The sequence below is a fragment of the Podarcis pityusensis genome, assembly GCF_964106645.2.
Source record: "Podarcis pityusensis genome assembly, chromosome: 15".
Classification (NCBI taxonomy): Eukaryota; Metazoa; Chordata; class Lepidosauria; order Squamata; family Lacertidae; genus Podarcis; species Podarcis pityusensis.
The window spans coordinates 34,301,349-34,316,030 of NC_138040.1; the positions used below are offsets into that span (position 1 = coordinate 34,301,349).

A 14,682-nucleotide genomic window follows, 5' to 3' on the forward strand; every position below is an offset into this window, starting at 1 on the left:
GAGGACCCTTTGTCCTCACAGAGCTGCAGTTCCCAGAGTTCCCTGGGACTGATTATTAAACCACTCTGGGAATTGAAGCTCTGTGAAGGGAATACGGGTCCCCTAACAACTCTCAGAACCTTGAACAAACTACAGCTCCCAATATTCTTTTGGGAGCAAGCCATGACTGTTTAAAAATGATATCACCGTGCTTTGAATGTATAATGCAGGTGTCACATTCCTCTTCTTTGTCAGGATCGCATCCCTCCCCACTTACAAAGCATAAGAAGATTGGGGAGGCACCAAATTGCTGGAGGGGAGTTCTGCTCCTTGCTTTCCAAAAGCGACTTGAGTTACAAGTTACGGTATTCTTCTAGAGTTCTAAAGAGCAAGATATTTGAAAAGTTCACTTAGTGATGATAAAGCCTTTCTAGATTTCCCAGAGACCAGCATACAATATTCTAGTATCAGAGACAGTATGCTACTGAATGCCAGTTGCAACTGATCACAAGTGGGAGAGAACTGTTGCCCCTGCCCTGCTTTTAGGGTTGGGGGTGCAGATTAGGGTTTTTTTTCTTTCCCATTTTAATGAGAAACTACCAAATTCGCTCTTCTTGAACCAATGCGCAAAGTGAAACGTGAACTATCCTTTGAAATTTGCACTCCTCCAAATTTTGCAATGCAGTTCTCTGACCAAGCAGTGTGTACCAACATGCATATACAGTCTTGCCTCTGGTTACAGACGCTTCAGGTTGCGTTTTTTCGGGTTACGGACTGCCAAAACCAGGAAGTACCAGAACGGGTTACTTCCTGGTTTCGGCGGTCACGCATGTGCAGAAGCACTAAATCGTGCTTTGAACATGCGCAGAAGCGCCGAATCACAACCCGCGCATGCGCATATGCGCTGCTGCGGGTTGTGAATATGCATCCCGCATGGAACACGTTCGCAACCCAAGCGTCCCCTGTACAGTGGTACCTCCGTTTAAGAACAGCCCTGTTTACGAACTATTCGGTATAAGAACTCCGCAAAACCGGAAGTAGAACGTACAAAAATGCCTAAGATTATGGAGAATTGCTTGCAGGAATGAGTACAGATGCTGAAAGCATTCAGTGGTGTTCAATAGGAGAAACACACACTAAAATGCTGACAAATTTTCATGAGGAGCTTTGTGTTGCTTTTTAACTGCACGTGGCTGTGGAAATATAAAGAACTGAATTTAAGATGGAAAAGTGAGAAACTGGAAGAAACTGAAATTGAAACATTTCTCCACCTCTACCTCCTTTTGGACTTCCCAGAGACATCTGCTTAGCCAGTTATGGGACACAATGTACTGAACTAGATAGTCTTTTACTCTGATCTGGCAGGGATCTTTTTATTTATTTATATTTTATTCATTAAAAAATAAGTATAAATCATGTAAAATATATCAATGCAGAGCAGAAAATATCATAAAACAATACAAATGTTCTTAAAGTTGTTGTTTTTTTTAAATTCTACAAAAGATCCTGGACAGTAGATGTTTCTTCAACATCATCCTTTTATTTGCATGCCTGAAGTGGCTCCAAAAACATCAGACGAATGGTAATAAATATAACAGTTCAAAAAGCATAATAGGAACAATTACAAGTAGCCATATCAGTAGGTAAATAAATGAAAACTATTGATCAATCCATGAAACAAATAAAACTGACCTAATCCAACTGCTTAAAATAAATCAGGAGACAAAGCCTTTCACAGAAATAAAAATGCAATATTGATCGATTTAATAAATGTCTGTACCGCCCTCTGACAATAAAACTCTTCCTAAGGCGGTTCACATAAAATTCAACCATCAATATGTCAGCCTTTGCAATTTTCCTGTGCAGAAGGTTCGAACAAGAGGCAGGTAGAACTCAAGGTGAGGAAATTAGTACCCAGGGAAAAAAGAAAGTACAGAAATCATAGTTTAAAAGTAAAGGAACTCAAAAGGTTCAAGGTGTTACAAAGCTGTTAGCTAATCCCCCCTATCACCACATAGTTTTATTGACCCATGCCTAAAAGCCTGAGGGCATCTCCTATAGACAGGGCATCTTCATAAGCCCGCCCCGCAAATTATATTTAAAAAGGACTAAGGAGGCCAAAAATCTTACAGTATAGGGTGAGGAATTCCCCCTTGTAAGACCATCAAAATTTAAACTGGAAAATGCAGAGTTATTCTGGTTATTTGATGTGACTAACTCTGGGATTGTACACTTTCAGTCGCGGGCAGAACCTGTGACCCTCCCAACATTGTTGGACTCCAACTCCCATCAGCCTCAACCAGCTTGGTCAGGGATGATGGGAACTGTGATCCCACAATAACTTGAATGCCACCGGTTTTCTGCTGGTTCTGGAGGCGGGAATCCTGTGCAGGCTGGGATCCCTCAGGTTCAGCATCCGAGTCCAAATCCCAGGCCATCACAGGCAGGGACAGAAAGAAATGTAAGACTGCTGAGGGGTGCGGCTTAGGGAGATAGGGTGTGGCCAAAGAGGGGGGTGGCCTGGGGTGAGTCCCCAGGGCCAGACACAGAGATGGGGACCATGTTTGACCCCCAAGTGTGAAGGCCCCCACCTTATGTAATAAAATAAGTTAGGGGGTGAAGGCTGAATCCCAGACAGAAAGGCAGCACAAGCTTCTTTTCCTGTTCTGCATTAGAGAAGCACCTGTAACTGGAAAGAAAACACATCTTTAGCAAAAGCTAGCAGGGAGCCTGTGTACAAGCATTTGCATACAAGGCCAAACCGATCTGCGCTCCCCAGAGGAAACCTGTGGTTCTCCACAATTAAGCTGAACGTAGTAGCTAGAAGCTGCTCTGCTCCCTTGAGCAACTTTCCTCCCACTTCTTCTCCTGGCTTCGAGGAGAGTAAGCAACTGTGGGGATTTCAGAGATGCTGGGTTAAGGGAAACAGGAAAGAGGGAAAAACAGGAAAGAATCTTGAGGCAGTCTAAAGAGTAACAAATTAATTATGGCATAAGCTTTCCGCAGATGCATGAAGTGAAATCCTGAACTGACAGGTTTACCTAGGTGTAAATGAGCGAGGTGAACGTAGTGGTTGGGATTAAATGGTAATGAAATGCAAAAAGTTTGTGACAATCCAATTATAGGAGTTATATGCAAAATAAGCACAGTGACCCTTCGCAACAGCAGTAATTGGTGATGACATAATCGTCTTAGCATTGCTAAGTGAATCAACAGCTTTAATAGGACAAGAAACCATGGTCTCCATTCATCCCCCAAACAGGTATAACTGAACTTCTTGTTAAGTTGTAATACAGCAGCTTGATCACAATTTGATAAAGTGTAATTTGGTGACTAGTTGTTTCTTTAAGCTATTAGATTTATATCTGGATGTCAGGAACCAGCATCAAAGCCCCAGTAGGAAACCTACTGTCAGTCCTTGCAGCTGTTTACCTCCTTGCTATCATTCTAAAACATTGGTATAAGAATGTAGTAGCAAACTCCCATAATCCCCTGGGCTTTTGTGTCCCTTCGCACTATTACTCAGGGTATTGGTGTGGCTGATAAAGGGAAGGAGAGGAAAATGTTGTGCTGGGTGAGGCTGATGGGAAGTGTAGTCCAATACATCTGAAGGAGACCAAGTTGGTGAATAATAATAATAATAATAATAATAATAATAATAATAATAATTTATTATTTATACCCCACCCATCTGGCTGAGTTTCCCCAGCCATTCTGGGCAGCTTCCAATCAAGTGTTAAAAACAATACAGCATTAAATATTAAAAATTTCCCTAAACAGGGCTGCCTTCAGATGTCTTTTAAAGAGAAGATAGCTGCTTATTTCCTTCACATCTGAAGGGTGGGCGCCACTACCGAGAAGGCCCTCTGTCTGATTCCCTGTAAAGGTGAAGGTTGTTTGGGGTTTTAATGACCAAATCAACACTTTGAATTGAGCCTGAAAAGAAACTGGAAGCTGGTGGAGATCTTCCAACACTGGTCGAATATGTTCATGGCCCTTGGTCTTTTAACAAGCTGGTTTCTTGTGTTCTGCACCTGTTGAAGTTTCTGGGTGTTTTTCAAACTCAGGGTTCTTTGGAGCCAACCCTTGATAGCCCAAATCCTAAACATTCCTACTTGGAAGTAACTACCACAATGTTCAGTGGGACTTTCTTCCTTCTTAGTCGGCTGAGAGTTGCGGCATATGAATAGCCGTTATCTTCACTTAGAGCTATGTGGGCTTATGGCCAAGAATTCATTAGTGCTGTATGAACTAGAGATGAATTAAACTCTAAAGAATTTGTGCCTTAAAAAAGAAAAGAAAGGAAGAAAAATGCTCAACGGATAAAATTAGGCCTTGGAATGAAACTCTGTTTTGGATAAGAACAGTTCAACCTCTTTTTATTATTTATTTTTATAATGTCAGGATTTAAAACTGCTCTTTGAGTAATTCCCAGAGAGGTAGCTATGATAATCTGTTGCAGGGAAGGGTGGGTGGGAAGAGTCTTGTGGCATCTTAAAAGACTAAGGACTGTATCCAATGTCCATGTTCCATTGGCACTATGATTTATGATTGTGCCAAGGAAATGTTAGCCACATGCCCTCCCCAAATCTGCTCTGGAGACTTGGTGGAAAACCCAGAGTGTAACTGGGAGAAACTGGGAGGGATGAGAGAGCTTAACAGAATGACTGACTTAAAACTACTTTGCATACAATCCTAATAAATTTACTATGGCATAAGCTTTCATGGAGCCAGAGTCCACTTCAGTAGATGCACTAAATTTCATGCATATGATGAAGAGGACTCTGGTTCACGAAACCTTGTGCCATAATAAATGTCATCATTTTTGAGGTCTGGCGGGTGCCTGCCCTTGGGATCATGTTACACCGACCCTGCAAAAGTTGCACTTGTTTCTGAGTACAATTCAAAGTTTTGGGGATTACTTTTAAAGCCCTAGATGTCATAAGTCCAGAATACCGTAGGCATCGCTTCCTCCCATACCATCCTGCCCATTCCTTAAAATCAGAAGCAGAAACCCTTCTCCATGTCCTGCAAAAGATGGAACCATGGCTGGGTGGGATTAGAGACAGGGCCTTTTTGGTGGCTGCATCCAGCTAATGGAGCAGCTTACTCCATGACGTGTAGCTGGCTCCATCCTCCCTCAGCATATCTGAAGATTCTTTAATTCCAGCAATCTTCTATTTTATGAAGCAGACAATGCTTGGGGGGGGGGGGGCTGTTTTAAAAAAAATACCAGCTGACTATGCCTCTTTTTTTGACTTGCTCATATGATATTGTAATTTTTAGATGATTGTTGTAAGCTTCCTTGAGTGGTGCCACCCTAAATAAGAATATAGGGTGCCACAACACTTTACTGGTTTTGCTCAGAATAATTGTAATTTTTTCTTCTTCTTCTGAAGGCCAACCCCCCACCTGCCCTGCTTGCATGTTCCCACAAACTTGTATGTTCCTACAAACTTTGGATCCTGTAAATTAGAGATTGCTCTGCAGATGTTGTGGGACTCCTAGCTCCCATCTGCCTCAACCAGCATGGCTCTAAGCGGAGGAGAATGCAACATTCACACATGATACAGTCATTGATTTAAGCAAACATTTGCTCCACTGCTAGGGAGATGGTGTGGATCTGTTGTTTTGCCTACCCTGAGTGTCTTGAGGCTTCACAATTAGTCCTGGTTTATTTTTCTCAGGGGGGAGGGCCTGTCGTTAATTCCGGCGTTTGAGGATACACCTCTCAGATGCTCACAGAGCAATTATCGTGATGCAGAGATTAACTCATTGGTGCTCTGAGGAAGGCTCAGTGCCATTTAATGGAATGTTAATTGGTCTAATGGGTTTAATGTCAACAAGATCTAATGAATGCTTCTCTAATGAGCCCATTGTTTTTCAAGCCTGTTTTCAAAATGTACTTTATTAATAATAATCAAAACCATTCCGTCATCTAAGGCATAAAACAACACCAAAGCTATGAAAACTTCAGTATTCCGTGGGAGGAGGGGAGGTCAAAAATAGCAGCCCAAAAAGAGAAGATCCAACTCCCATTTTTAAAATAAGAAACACAATTCGCAAGTCATGTGAGGATCAGGCATGTCAAGAGAAGTTGCACTATAAGGAATTTAAGAGGAGCCCTGCTAGCTCACTCCAGTGATGCCTAGTGCCATTTAGGATTGGTAGGCTGGCAGGTGGGCAGGTCAGCAGAAGGTGGAGTCAGAGCCAATGGCAAGCAGGGTGTCCTGGGCCAGAAGTTGGCTTCACCTGCTGAGCAGCAGCCTGAAAGAGCAGAAGGCGAAGTGACTCCACCTGCTGTTTATCAGTCTTCTTGCTCCTGATGAGAACCAGCTGGCTCCAGCTTTCTTAAGCAGGGTTTCCAGTCTCCTTCGGTTGCTGCCAGCCATGGCAGAGCTCAGTGGAGGGAAAAGCCAGCAAGCCAAGACTCAGGGGGGTACTTGCTAGGAGGCAGAGTCCATATACAAGGTCCAGTCCAGTCCTAAGGTCAGGAATATATCAATTCACGTAGTCAGATGATCTGGGAGGTCAAGATGGCCGAGGGTCCAAGGTCATGAGAAGCAAGAAGCAGCAAGGTCTGGTGAGGAAGTACAAACGTGCCAACCTCTAGACCAGTGTTTCTCAACCTGTGGGTCCCCAGCACGACCAGTGGTCAGGGATGATGGGAGTTGTAGTCTGAGGACCCATAGGTTGAGAACCGCTGTTCTAGACTCAGTGTAATTAAGAAGGCAGGCCTGCGGGGGCTGGCTGAGGGCAGGCTGAGGTTGGTGGTACAGTGCCCCATTTTCCCATATGGGCCAACCTCTACTAGATCACACCATAGGTCCATCTCATCCAGCATCCTATTCCTTGTAGTTAGCCAACTAGATGCCCTCTGGGAAGCAAGGAATGAATGCCAGCCCTCTCTTGCTGCTTCCCTCCACAAGTGGTGTTCAGAGTCATACTGCCTCTAACAAGGAGGGTTTATTTAGCCATCAAGTTTCCTGAGCCCTGAAGTCCACATCTGCCAGGGCTTGATCCTGCATTAGTTCTTTCTCCATCTATACATCAGCGCAGCTTGCTTCCCATTATCAGAACAGAAAAAGGTAAGCAGAATGCCACCCGTGAATCATGGTGCCACAGGGTAGCCAAATGTCCCGAAGAGCTGTCGGAGAACAGTCCTGTGTTTGAAGGAGTCTTCTGCTTGGAAGACTGCCTAGTCCAGATCCAGATTGAAGATCAAAAGCCCTTAGAAAGAAGCCAGGATGTAATAGCACCTGGACAAGGAGACTGAACAGGCACCAAGGTCAGCTCATCAACGTCCACCAACATCCACACAAATGTTGTCTCCACTCTGAACCTTTGCATTCAATGTGAAGGTGGATTGTGGATGTGTCTAGAATCCATCCCATGATCTGGAACCCTCTGTTACCAGAGTTCCTCATTCCTCACTTAAAATCCCCCTTCAAAGCTTAGTGCCAAATGCAAAAGGTCTGAAGTAGAGCTTATGTGCATGAGGACATTATGGGGCTGGGTCTCCACTTGAAGCCCACATGTGTTTGCCCTGAATGTATGAACATGCTCAGGTTCTGGGTTGATGACTGAGACTGTGTGGAAATAAGGAACCTTTCACCACTTTTAACAAAAGAGGACATAGAGCTACACCAGCTAAAATTAAACTTTGAGTGAGCAAGTGTAGATAATTTAACAGGGAATCTTGAGGGAATAATCTGAAGAGTTTTGGTACCCTAGATATTAATTAGAACAGACCTTGGAAGCCAGCGAGAATTCTTCTTTGTTGATGAAAGACAATAAAGACCTGATATTTTATTCTGCCATCATTCTGCTGAAAAAGGATCAGAATGAGTAATTTGTGGGTCTCATCCAAATATTTTGGGATGTTTTTCACTTGCTTACATGGTACACACTCAGTGACTCACAGCTGAACAAGCAAACTGATTTTGCTGAATAGCCTTGTGTTTGAGGTAGAACCACAGAATTGTAGAGTTGGGTAGGGACCCAAAGTATCAGCTAGTCCAGCACCCCGACATGCAGGAATCTCATCACATGGTCCCCCATCCAACTTGAAACCATACCAGACCCTGCTTAGCTTTACAAATGTGCTAGCAGTTTTATTGCTGCACCACTAGAGAGCTGGCTCATTTGGTGTGAAAACTCAACCTGTAATCAATACATCAAGTGTGGATTTATCTTTGGGAATGTTGAATTTGTTCTGATCCAGATGAGATGAAAAAATATTTGGTTTCTGTGTGAAAGAAGAGGAGTTTGGACTTAATACCCCGCCTTTCACTCCCCTTAAGGAGTCTCAAAGTAGCTAACAATCTCCTTTCCCTTCCTCCCCCACAACAAACACTTTGTGCGGTGAGTGAGGCTGAGAGACTTCAGAGAAGGGTGACTAGCCCAAGGTCACCCAGCAGCTGCATGTGGAGGAGCGGGGAAGCGAACCCTGTTCACCAGATTACGAGTCCACCCCTCTTAACCACTACACCATGCTGGCTAAATGAGAAACTAGAGAGCTGAATTGACAGATTTGTCCATCCCTACCCCTGACATGAAAAGGGACGTGAGTCCCCCCCCCCTTTTCTTCCCAATGTCTCAACAAATGAAACTGATCTGTAAAAAATGTTACTTGAAGAAAAAAGAGAGAGAGACATTGCACATACTTTTGTAAACCAAGAAAATCTTTAATAAAAATACATTTTTTAAAAAAGGGACGTGGGTGGCGCTGTGGTCTACACCACTGAGCCTAGGACTTGCCGATCAGAAGGTTGGCAGTTCAAATCCCCGTGACGGGGTGAGCTCCCGTTGTTCGGTCCCTGCTCCTGCCAATCTAACAGTTCAAAAGCACGTCAAAATGCAAGTAAATAAATAGGGAAGATAAATGGCGTTTCCGTGCGCTGCTCTGGTTTCGCCAGAAGTGTCTTAGTCATGCTGGCCACATGACCTGGAACCTGTTTGCGGACAAACGCCGGCTCCCTCGGCCAGTAAAGCGAGATGAGTGCCGCAACCCCAGAGTCGTTCGTGACTGGACTTAACAGTCATGGGTCCCTTTACCTTTACCTTTATGCCTGACATGAGCATTCACCACCAGGCCTTCCAACTAATGCATGGAGGTCTGAGGAAGATGTTCTCCAGGGCATGACAACATCAGAGGCATTGCTGGACAAGTTCTATGGGCACCATTCTAGGAAGGCACCTCTTTGTGGGTAGCCTCTCCCCATGTCATTCTGGCCATTTCAGACCCATCAGTGCAGCTCCATCTCATTGTGTGTGTGTGTGTGTGTGGTTATGATGGAATGGTTGGCAGAGAATCGCCGAATAAATGTGTGCCTGCAGAAGAAATCTTTTAAATTATATTAAATTTGGACTGTTACCTGTAGGCGTGTCCTCATGATGGTAGGCAGAGAGCATTTGCTGTGTGAGTTTTGCATACCTTCCAAGGGTCAGCTGCTCCTAAGAGCCACCAGTAGATGTTGACATTGTCCTTTCTTCTTCCTCTGATGTTTCATGATGGGTTAATTTGGTGTGGCTGAGAGTGGGGCACTCAGGGCAGGACTTTTAGGCAGATTTACAGGGTTCCTACTCAGCAGAGAGAGCAGGAGGGCACTCAGACACAATTTATCATATTCACCATACATGTTACGACACAAAGAAAGCCCCTTCAGACTCTTCAGTCATTACCTCATGGCACCACCGTCAGTTGTCTTCCTGAGCATCTTGCATGTGTTTCATGCTTCCTTCTGTCCTCTTCCTCCTGCGGTTCCTTAACCCAAGTTGAACTTTCTCCCACCAACAGGTTCTAGATGTGAATCAACCCCAGGATGCAACATGTCTCCCCAGCGCCAGCTCTGACAATGATGGCCACACAGACTGTGCCCCCTCCCCCTTACCAAGAAACCCAACAGGTGAGTGTGCTGTTAAACTCTTCCCCTCACCTCCTGCTGCCCCTTTAAAACATTCCAACAGCAACTTTTCAGCTTTTCAGTGGAGGAAAAGAGTGGAAAAAGTGATGTGTGTGTGTACTCCTGCATTCATGCATTTACAGTCATACCTCGGGAGAAATATTTTCAGGTTGCGCTCTGCGGCGACCCAGAAGTAACGGAGCGTGTTACTTCCGGGTTTCGCCACTTGCACATGTGCAGATGGTCAAAATGACGTCACTCGCATGCTGTCGCGTCTTACGTTCTATTCAGGATGCGATCGGGGCTCTGGAACGGATCCCGTTTGCATCCCGAGGTACCACTGTATTTACATGTATATTTGTATCCTGCCATTCTGCTCTAAGCATAAGGCCTCCGGGATGCTGTCTTAATAAAATTAGTCACAAAAAAGGATATGTACACACACACACAAATGCACATTTCTGAATTCTTATTCCAGGTCAGGAAGAGGCATTATAACACATTCCAGAATGGCAAAAGCACTCAAGGGGTGTGTGGCCTAGTGAGAGATGGTATGGCCGATGGGAAAGGCGTGTAGCCTGGGAATCATAGAATCATAGAGTTGGAAGGGACCACGAGCGTCATCTTGTCCAACTTCCTGTAATGCAGGAATGCTTTGCCCAACATGGGGCCCAAACCCGCAACCCTGAGATTAAGAGTCTCATGCTTTACTGATTGAGCTATTCCACTCATAGCATCCCCAGGACCTGATAGAGAGACCTTGAGGACTGGATGTAGGCTGTGGGACTCCTGTCTTAGGGTTGGCGGTGAGGCAGGAATAATTGCCTTCACTCTGATTGGATTTGGAATTGGGCATTGCATGGCATCACTTGGAAGCCGTTCAATGTGAGAGCAGGGCTTCCTGTAAGGGTTCCATGAGCCGGGAGGAAACCCAACGCCTACCACCAGCCACAATGCCTGAATAGACATTGCTTCTGGCTTCCCCCAGTTTTGCCAAAATGGCCGCCTCCCAATTTTGCCACTTGCAAAGGGTTGGCAACTTTGTAGGAGGTTGGGATGGAATCAGACACTCGGCACTAGCATAAAATCTCTTTGTAACTCTATTACTGCCAAATGCCAAGTGAAACTGTACTAGGGAAAGGAGGAGGAGGTTATCATCTTGTGATTTGGAGCGAAGTGTATGTCAAGTATCGTCGCTCAGCGTCGAAGGAGTTCTGCTTTGCTTTTCTGGCTAGGTCTGCTGTTGTGAATGCCAATTGCCAAGTTCATCCAATAAAGGCAAAGTCCCTCCCCACCAGCAGCGCGAAATGGAGTGCTTAAGCACTCTTTAAACAACACTCCACTTTTTCAGGAGTGTTATGCTTATTCAGGAATTTCAGCAGGAGGAAATTCTCTTAATTTCAGAATGGTGCTTACCTATAAGGGTCCATGTCTGAATATAATAGTCCACCATCTTTTATGTTTCTGTTCATAGCAGAGGGTGGTGAACAGATAAAAGGAAAACATGACCCACACATTTATTATCTACTTACACAAGTGGATTAATAGATAGGAGTTTTAGAAACCTTTCAATTATTTGAGAAACCAAATCTCATTCACCTTTGCAAGGGCTTGTTCATCTCTGTCACGTCTAAGTGTGCACTAAAAATAATAATAACGTAGTTATATATTACATAAGAGACTGCAAAAGGCAATAGTTCTTTCTGATATTTTCGCACTCAAGAATATGCTGGTGCCAAAGCTGGAGAATAAAAGATATAGAATGCTTGTAAATTATATAGAAAAGTTAAGTGCAACTTTAATCCAAAATAAGAATATTAAGATATAGGCAAAATTATTGAAATACAAAAACAAACTGACTTGATCAGGTGGGTCAGTGCCTGATCAACAACCTAATAGGACCTAATAGGACCAATAGATGACAATGAAATTTGTTGAAAGCTAAACATGTTTCAGCCCAACTGCTCTTCTTGTTAAAATGGTAAAATGGGGAGGGGGGGAATTATATGTAACCTGGTCAGGGAGAATTCACCCAGTGGGTTAGTCTGCCTAGATGATGTGGTGAGTTAGCCAGCTTAGGGGATAAATTATCAGGTTGTTAATATTCTAATGCAGTGCTTGAGTTTTCTATATTTTTTAGAGGTATTCTATATATTTTATCTTACTGAACTTTGTTTTTGATTTCAGTAAGTGAAGTGATATTCATAACCCCCATAAGACCATTGAAAATATTAGATTCTATCTCTCTGACATTAACCCGGAAGTAACTGCAAGGGCCACTGAGTTTTTGTCAATAGTATCTCTTAGAGTGGTGAATGGCGGGAAGAAACCTCAATGAACATCGCCATCATTGCATTTTTATATGGCTCTTGCTTTGTATATATAGTGGTACCTCGGGTTAAGTACTTAATTCGTTCCGGAGGTCCATTCTGTGTTACTTTTATTGTTGTTAGCCGCTCTGAGCCTGGCTTTGGCTGGCGAGGGCGGGATATAAATAAAATTGTTGTTGTTGTTGTTGTTACAGTGGTACCTCTGGTTATGTACTTAATTCGTGCTGGAGGTTTGTTCTTAACCTGAAACTGTTCTTAACCTGAAGCACCACTTTAGCTAATGGGGCCTCCTGCTGCCACCGCGCCGCCGGAGCACAATTTCTGTTCTCAGCCTGAAGCAAAGTTCTTAACCTGAAGCACTATTTCTTGGTTAGCGGAGTCTGTAACCTGAAGCATATGTAACCTGAAGCGTATGTAACCCGAGGTACCGCTGTATTTTAAAAACTTGTATATATTTTTAAATGTATATATCGATGTCTTATGATGGCTATATTTGTAATGCCTAATAAAAATTTGACGAAAGAAGGAAGACCATTAAGCAGCAGTGTAGCAGAGGAAGGATGCAATGGGATCACAGCTCCAGGTCTTCCTTTTTTCTTCAGAACAGTAGCAATAGCATTATTTGCTAGAGCACCTGAGCTCATGGTGGTATACACAGGTGTGGGAATTTCACTTCTCCCTCCTAATAATAGCCTTGCGGTGTGGGCTATGCTCAGATAATGCCTGGCCACAGATTATCCACTGAAAATCGGAGATGTGAACCCAGGTCTCACCCAGCCAAAGTTTGGCATGCTGACAGCTGCATCACCCTTTGCTAACCTACTGGATCCTACTAAAATGGCTATTTGCTGTTTGTTGTTGTTGTTGTTGTGTGTGTGTGTGTGTGTGTGAGAGAGAGAGAGAGAGAGAGAGAGAGAGAGAGCGCAATGCTGGATTTACGTATAAGCTAAACAAGCTATAGCTTAGGGCCCCACTCTCTTGGGGTGCCCCCCAAAATATACTTCTTCTTAATTGTATTTCACTATTAATATAGTTCTTCTTAGTTATATTTCAGTTCAACAATTACTTTGGTAAAATACATATTTTGTTATGTGCAAATGGCTTTAGATACCTATTAGGTCCATAACTTACCATATAGTATATATTCAACACACAAAAAAGCGACAATTTGTTGTTGACAAAGGACGGCCAGACATATAAAGGGCCCCATTACCTTCAGTAGCTGAGGGCCTCACCAAACCTAAATCCAGCCCTGAGCAGGCACCATATATAAATTTATATACAAAGTAGATCGACAGCTGCCTGAAAGTTTTGGGCTCTTCTTGGGGCAGCAGTAGACCTTGGGGTCTCAAATTTCATTGGCGCCCTGTGCAACACCAAAATTTCTAAGTCATAGTTGTGCCACCCCCCACTGCGCCCCCGAGGCTCCATGCCCAGTGCAACCAAACCAATTGTGCTCCCCTAAATCCGCCTCTGCCGGGGGGGGGTGACTGTGAATTCCTCCTGAGGGTTTGCCTATAGGGGCTTTCATGAGAAGCTCCTGCACATCAAAATGGGTTACAATGAAGTAAAATTCCATGAAGTAAAATTGAGTCTACCCGCTTCTTCTGATAAGGAGAACCCAGTTGGGACACAAGGAGTCACTGAGCATGTGGTTTAACATAAAAAGGTAAAGGTAAAGGGACCCCTGACCATTAGGTCCAGTCGTGGCCGACTCTGGGGTTGTGGCGCTCATCTCGCTTTATTGGCCGAGGGAGCCGGCGTACAGCTTCCAGGTCATGTGGCTAGCATGACTAAGCCACTTCTGGCGAACCAGAGCAGCGCACGGAAACGCCGTTTACCTTACCGCCAGAGTGGTACCTATTTATATATTTGCACCTTGATGTGCTTTCGAACTGCTAGGTTGGCAGGAGCAGGGACCGAGCAGGGAGCTCAACCCTTCGCGGGGATTCGAACCGCCGACCTTCTGATCGGCAAGTCCTAGGCTCTGTGGTTTAACCCACAGCGCCACCCGCGTCCCACAATTTCCCATATTCTAAAGAATGTGAAGGTGTTAATCCCCAGCCCAACAAGATGGAGGCAACTTGTGATCTTCTCAAGTGAGGACCTTCTTGCAGCGCCACCATGAAGTAAAATTAAGTCTACCCACTTCTTCTGATAAGGGGAACCCAGTTGGGACACAAGGGGTCGCTAAGCATGTGCTTCAACATGCCTCTCTCCTCTCTATTCCATGCAGAATATGGATTTGCCACCCCCCACTCCCACCACCACCCAGAACACACACATTCTCTCCTCCCCCCTCCCCCATTTTGATCCAGGTCTGTCCTTTGGAATTTTCCCATCCCTAAATTTTTGCAATATAATACTCTGCCCAAGACACAACTCAAAATGAGTTAGAAATAAATGCGATAGGATGCATAAAGGCCAAGCTAGCTGCCCTCCCCAAGAAAAACTAGGGTATTTAAATA

The 14,682-nt window shown here is 44.2% G+C and overlaps 1 protein-coding gene across 8 annotated transcripts in view; it reads left to right on the top strand.

Moving 5' to 3' along the window:
* Positions 1-14,682, top strand: part of PKNOX2 (PBX/knotted 1 homeobox 2) — a 434,276-nt gene that overhangs the window by 266,821 nt on the left and 152,773 nt on the right. For all 8 annotated transcript variants that reach the window (XM_080982483.1, XM_080982489.1, XM_080982485.1 and 5 more), the window contains one exon: positions 9,779-9,887. In XM_080982483.1, the coding sequence (XP_080838609.1) occupies positions 9,804-9,887 (84 nt within the window). In that variant the 5' untranslated portion in view covers positions 9,779-9,803. The remainder of the gene's footprint in view (positions 1-9,778; positions 9,888-14,682) is intronic.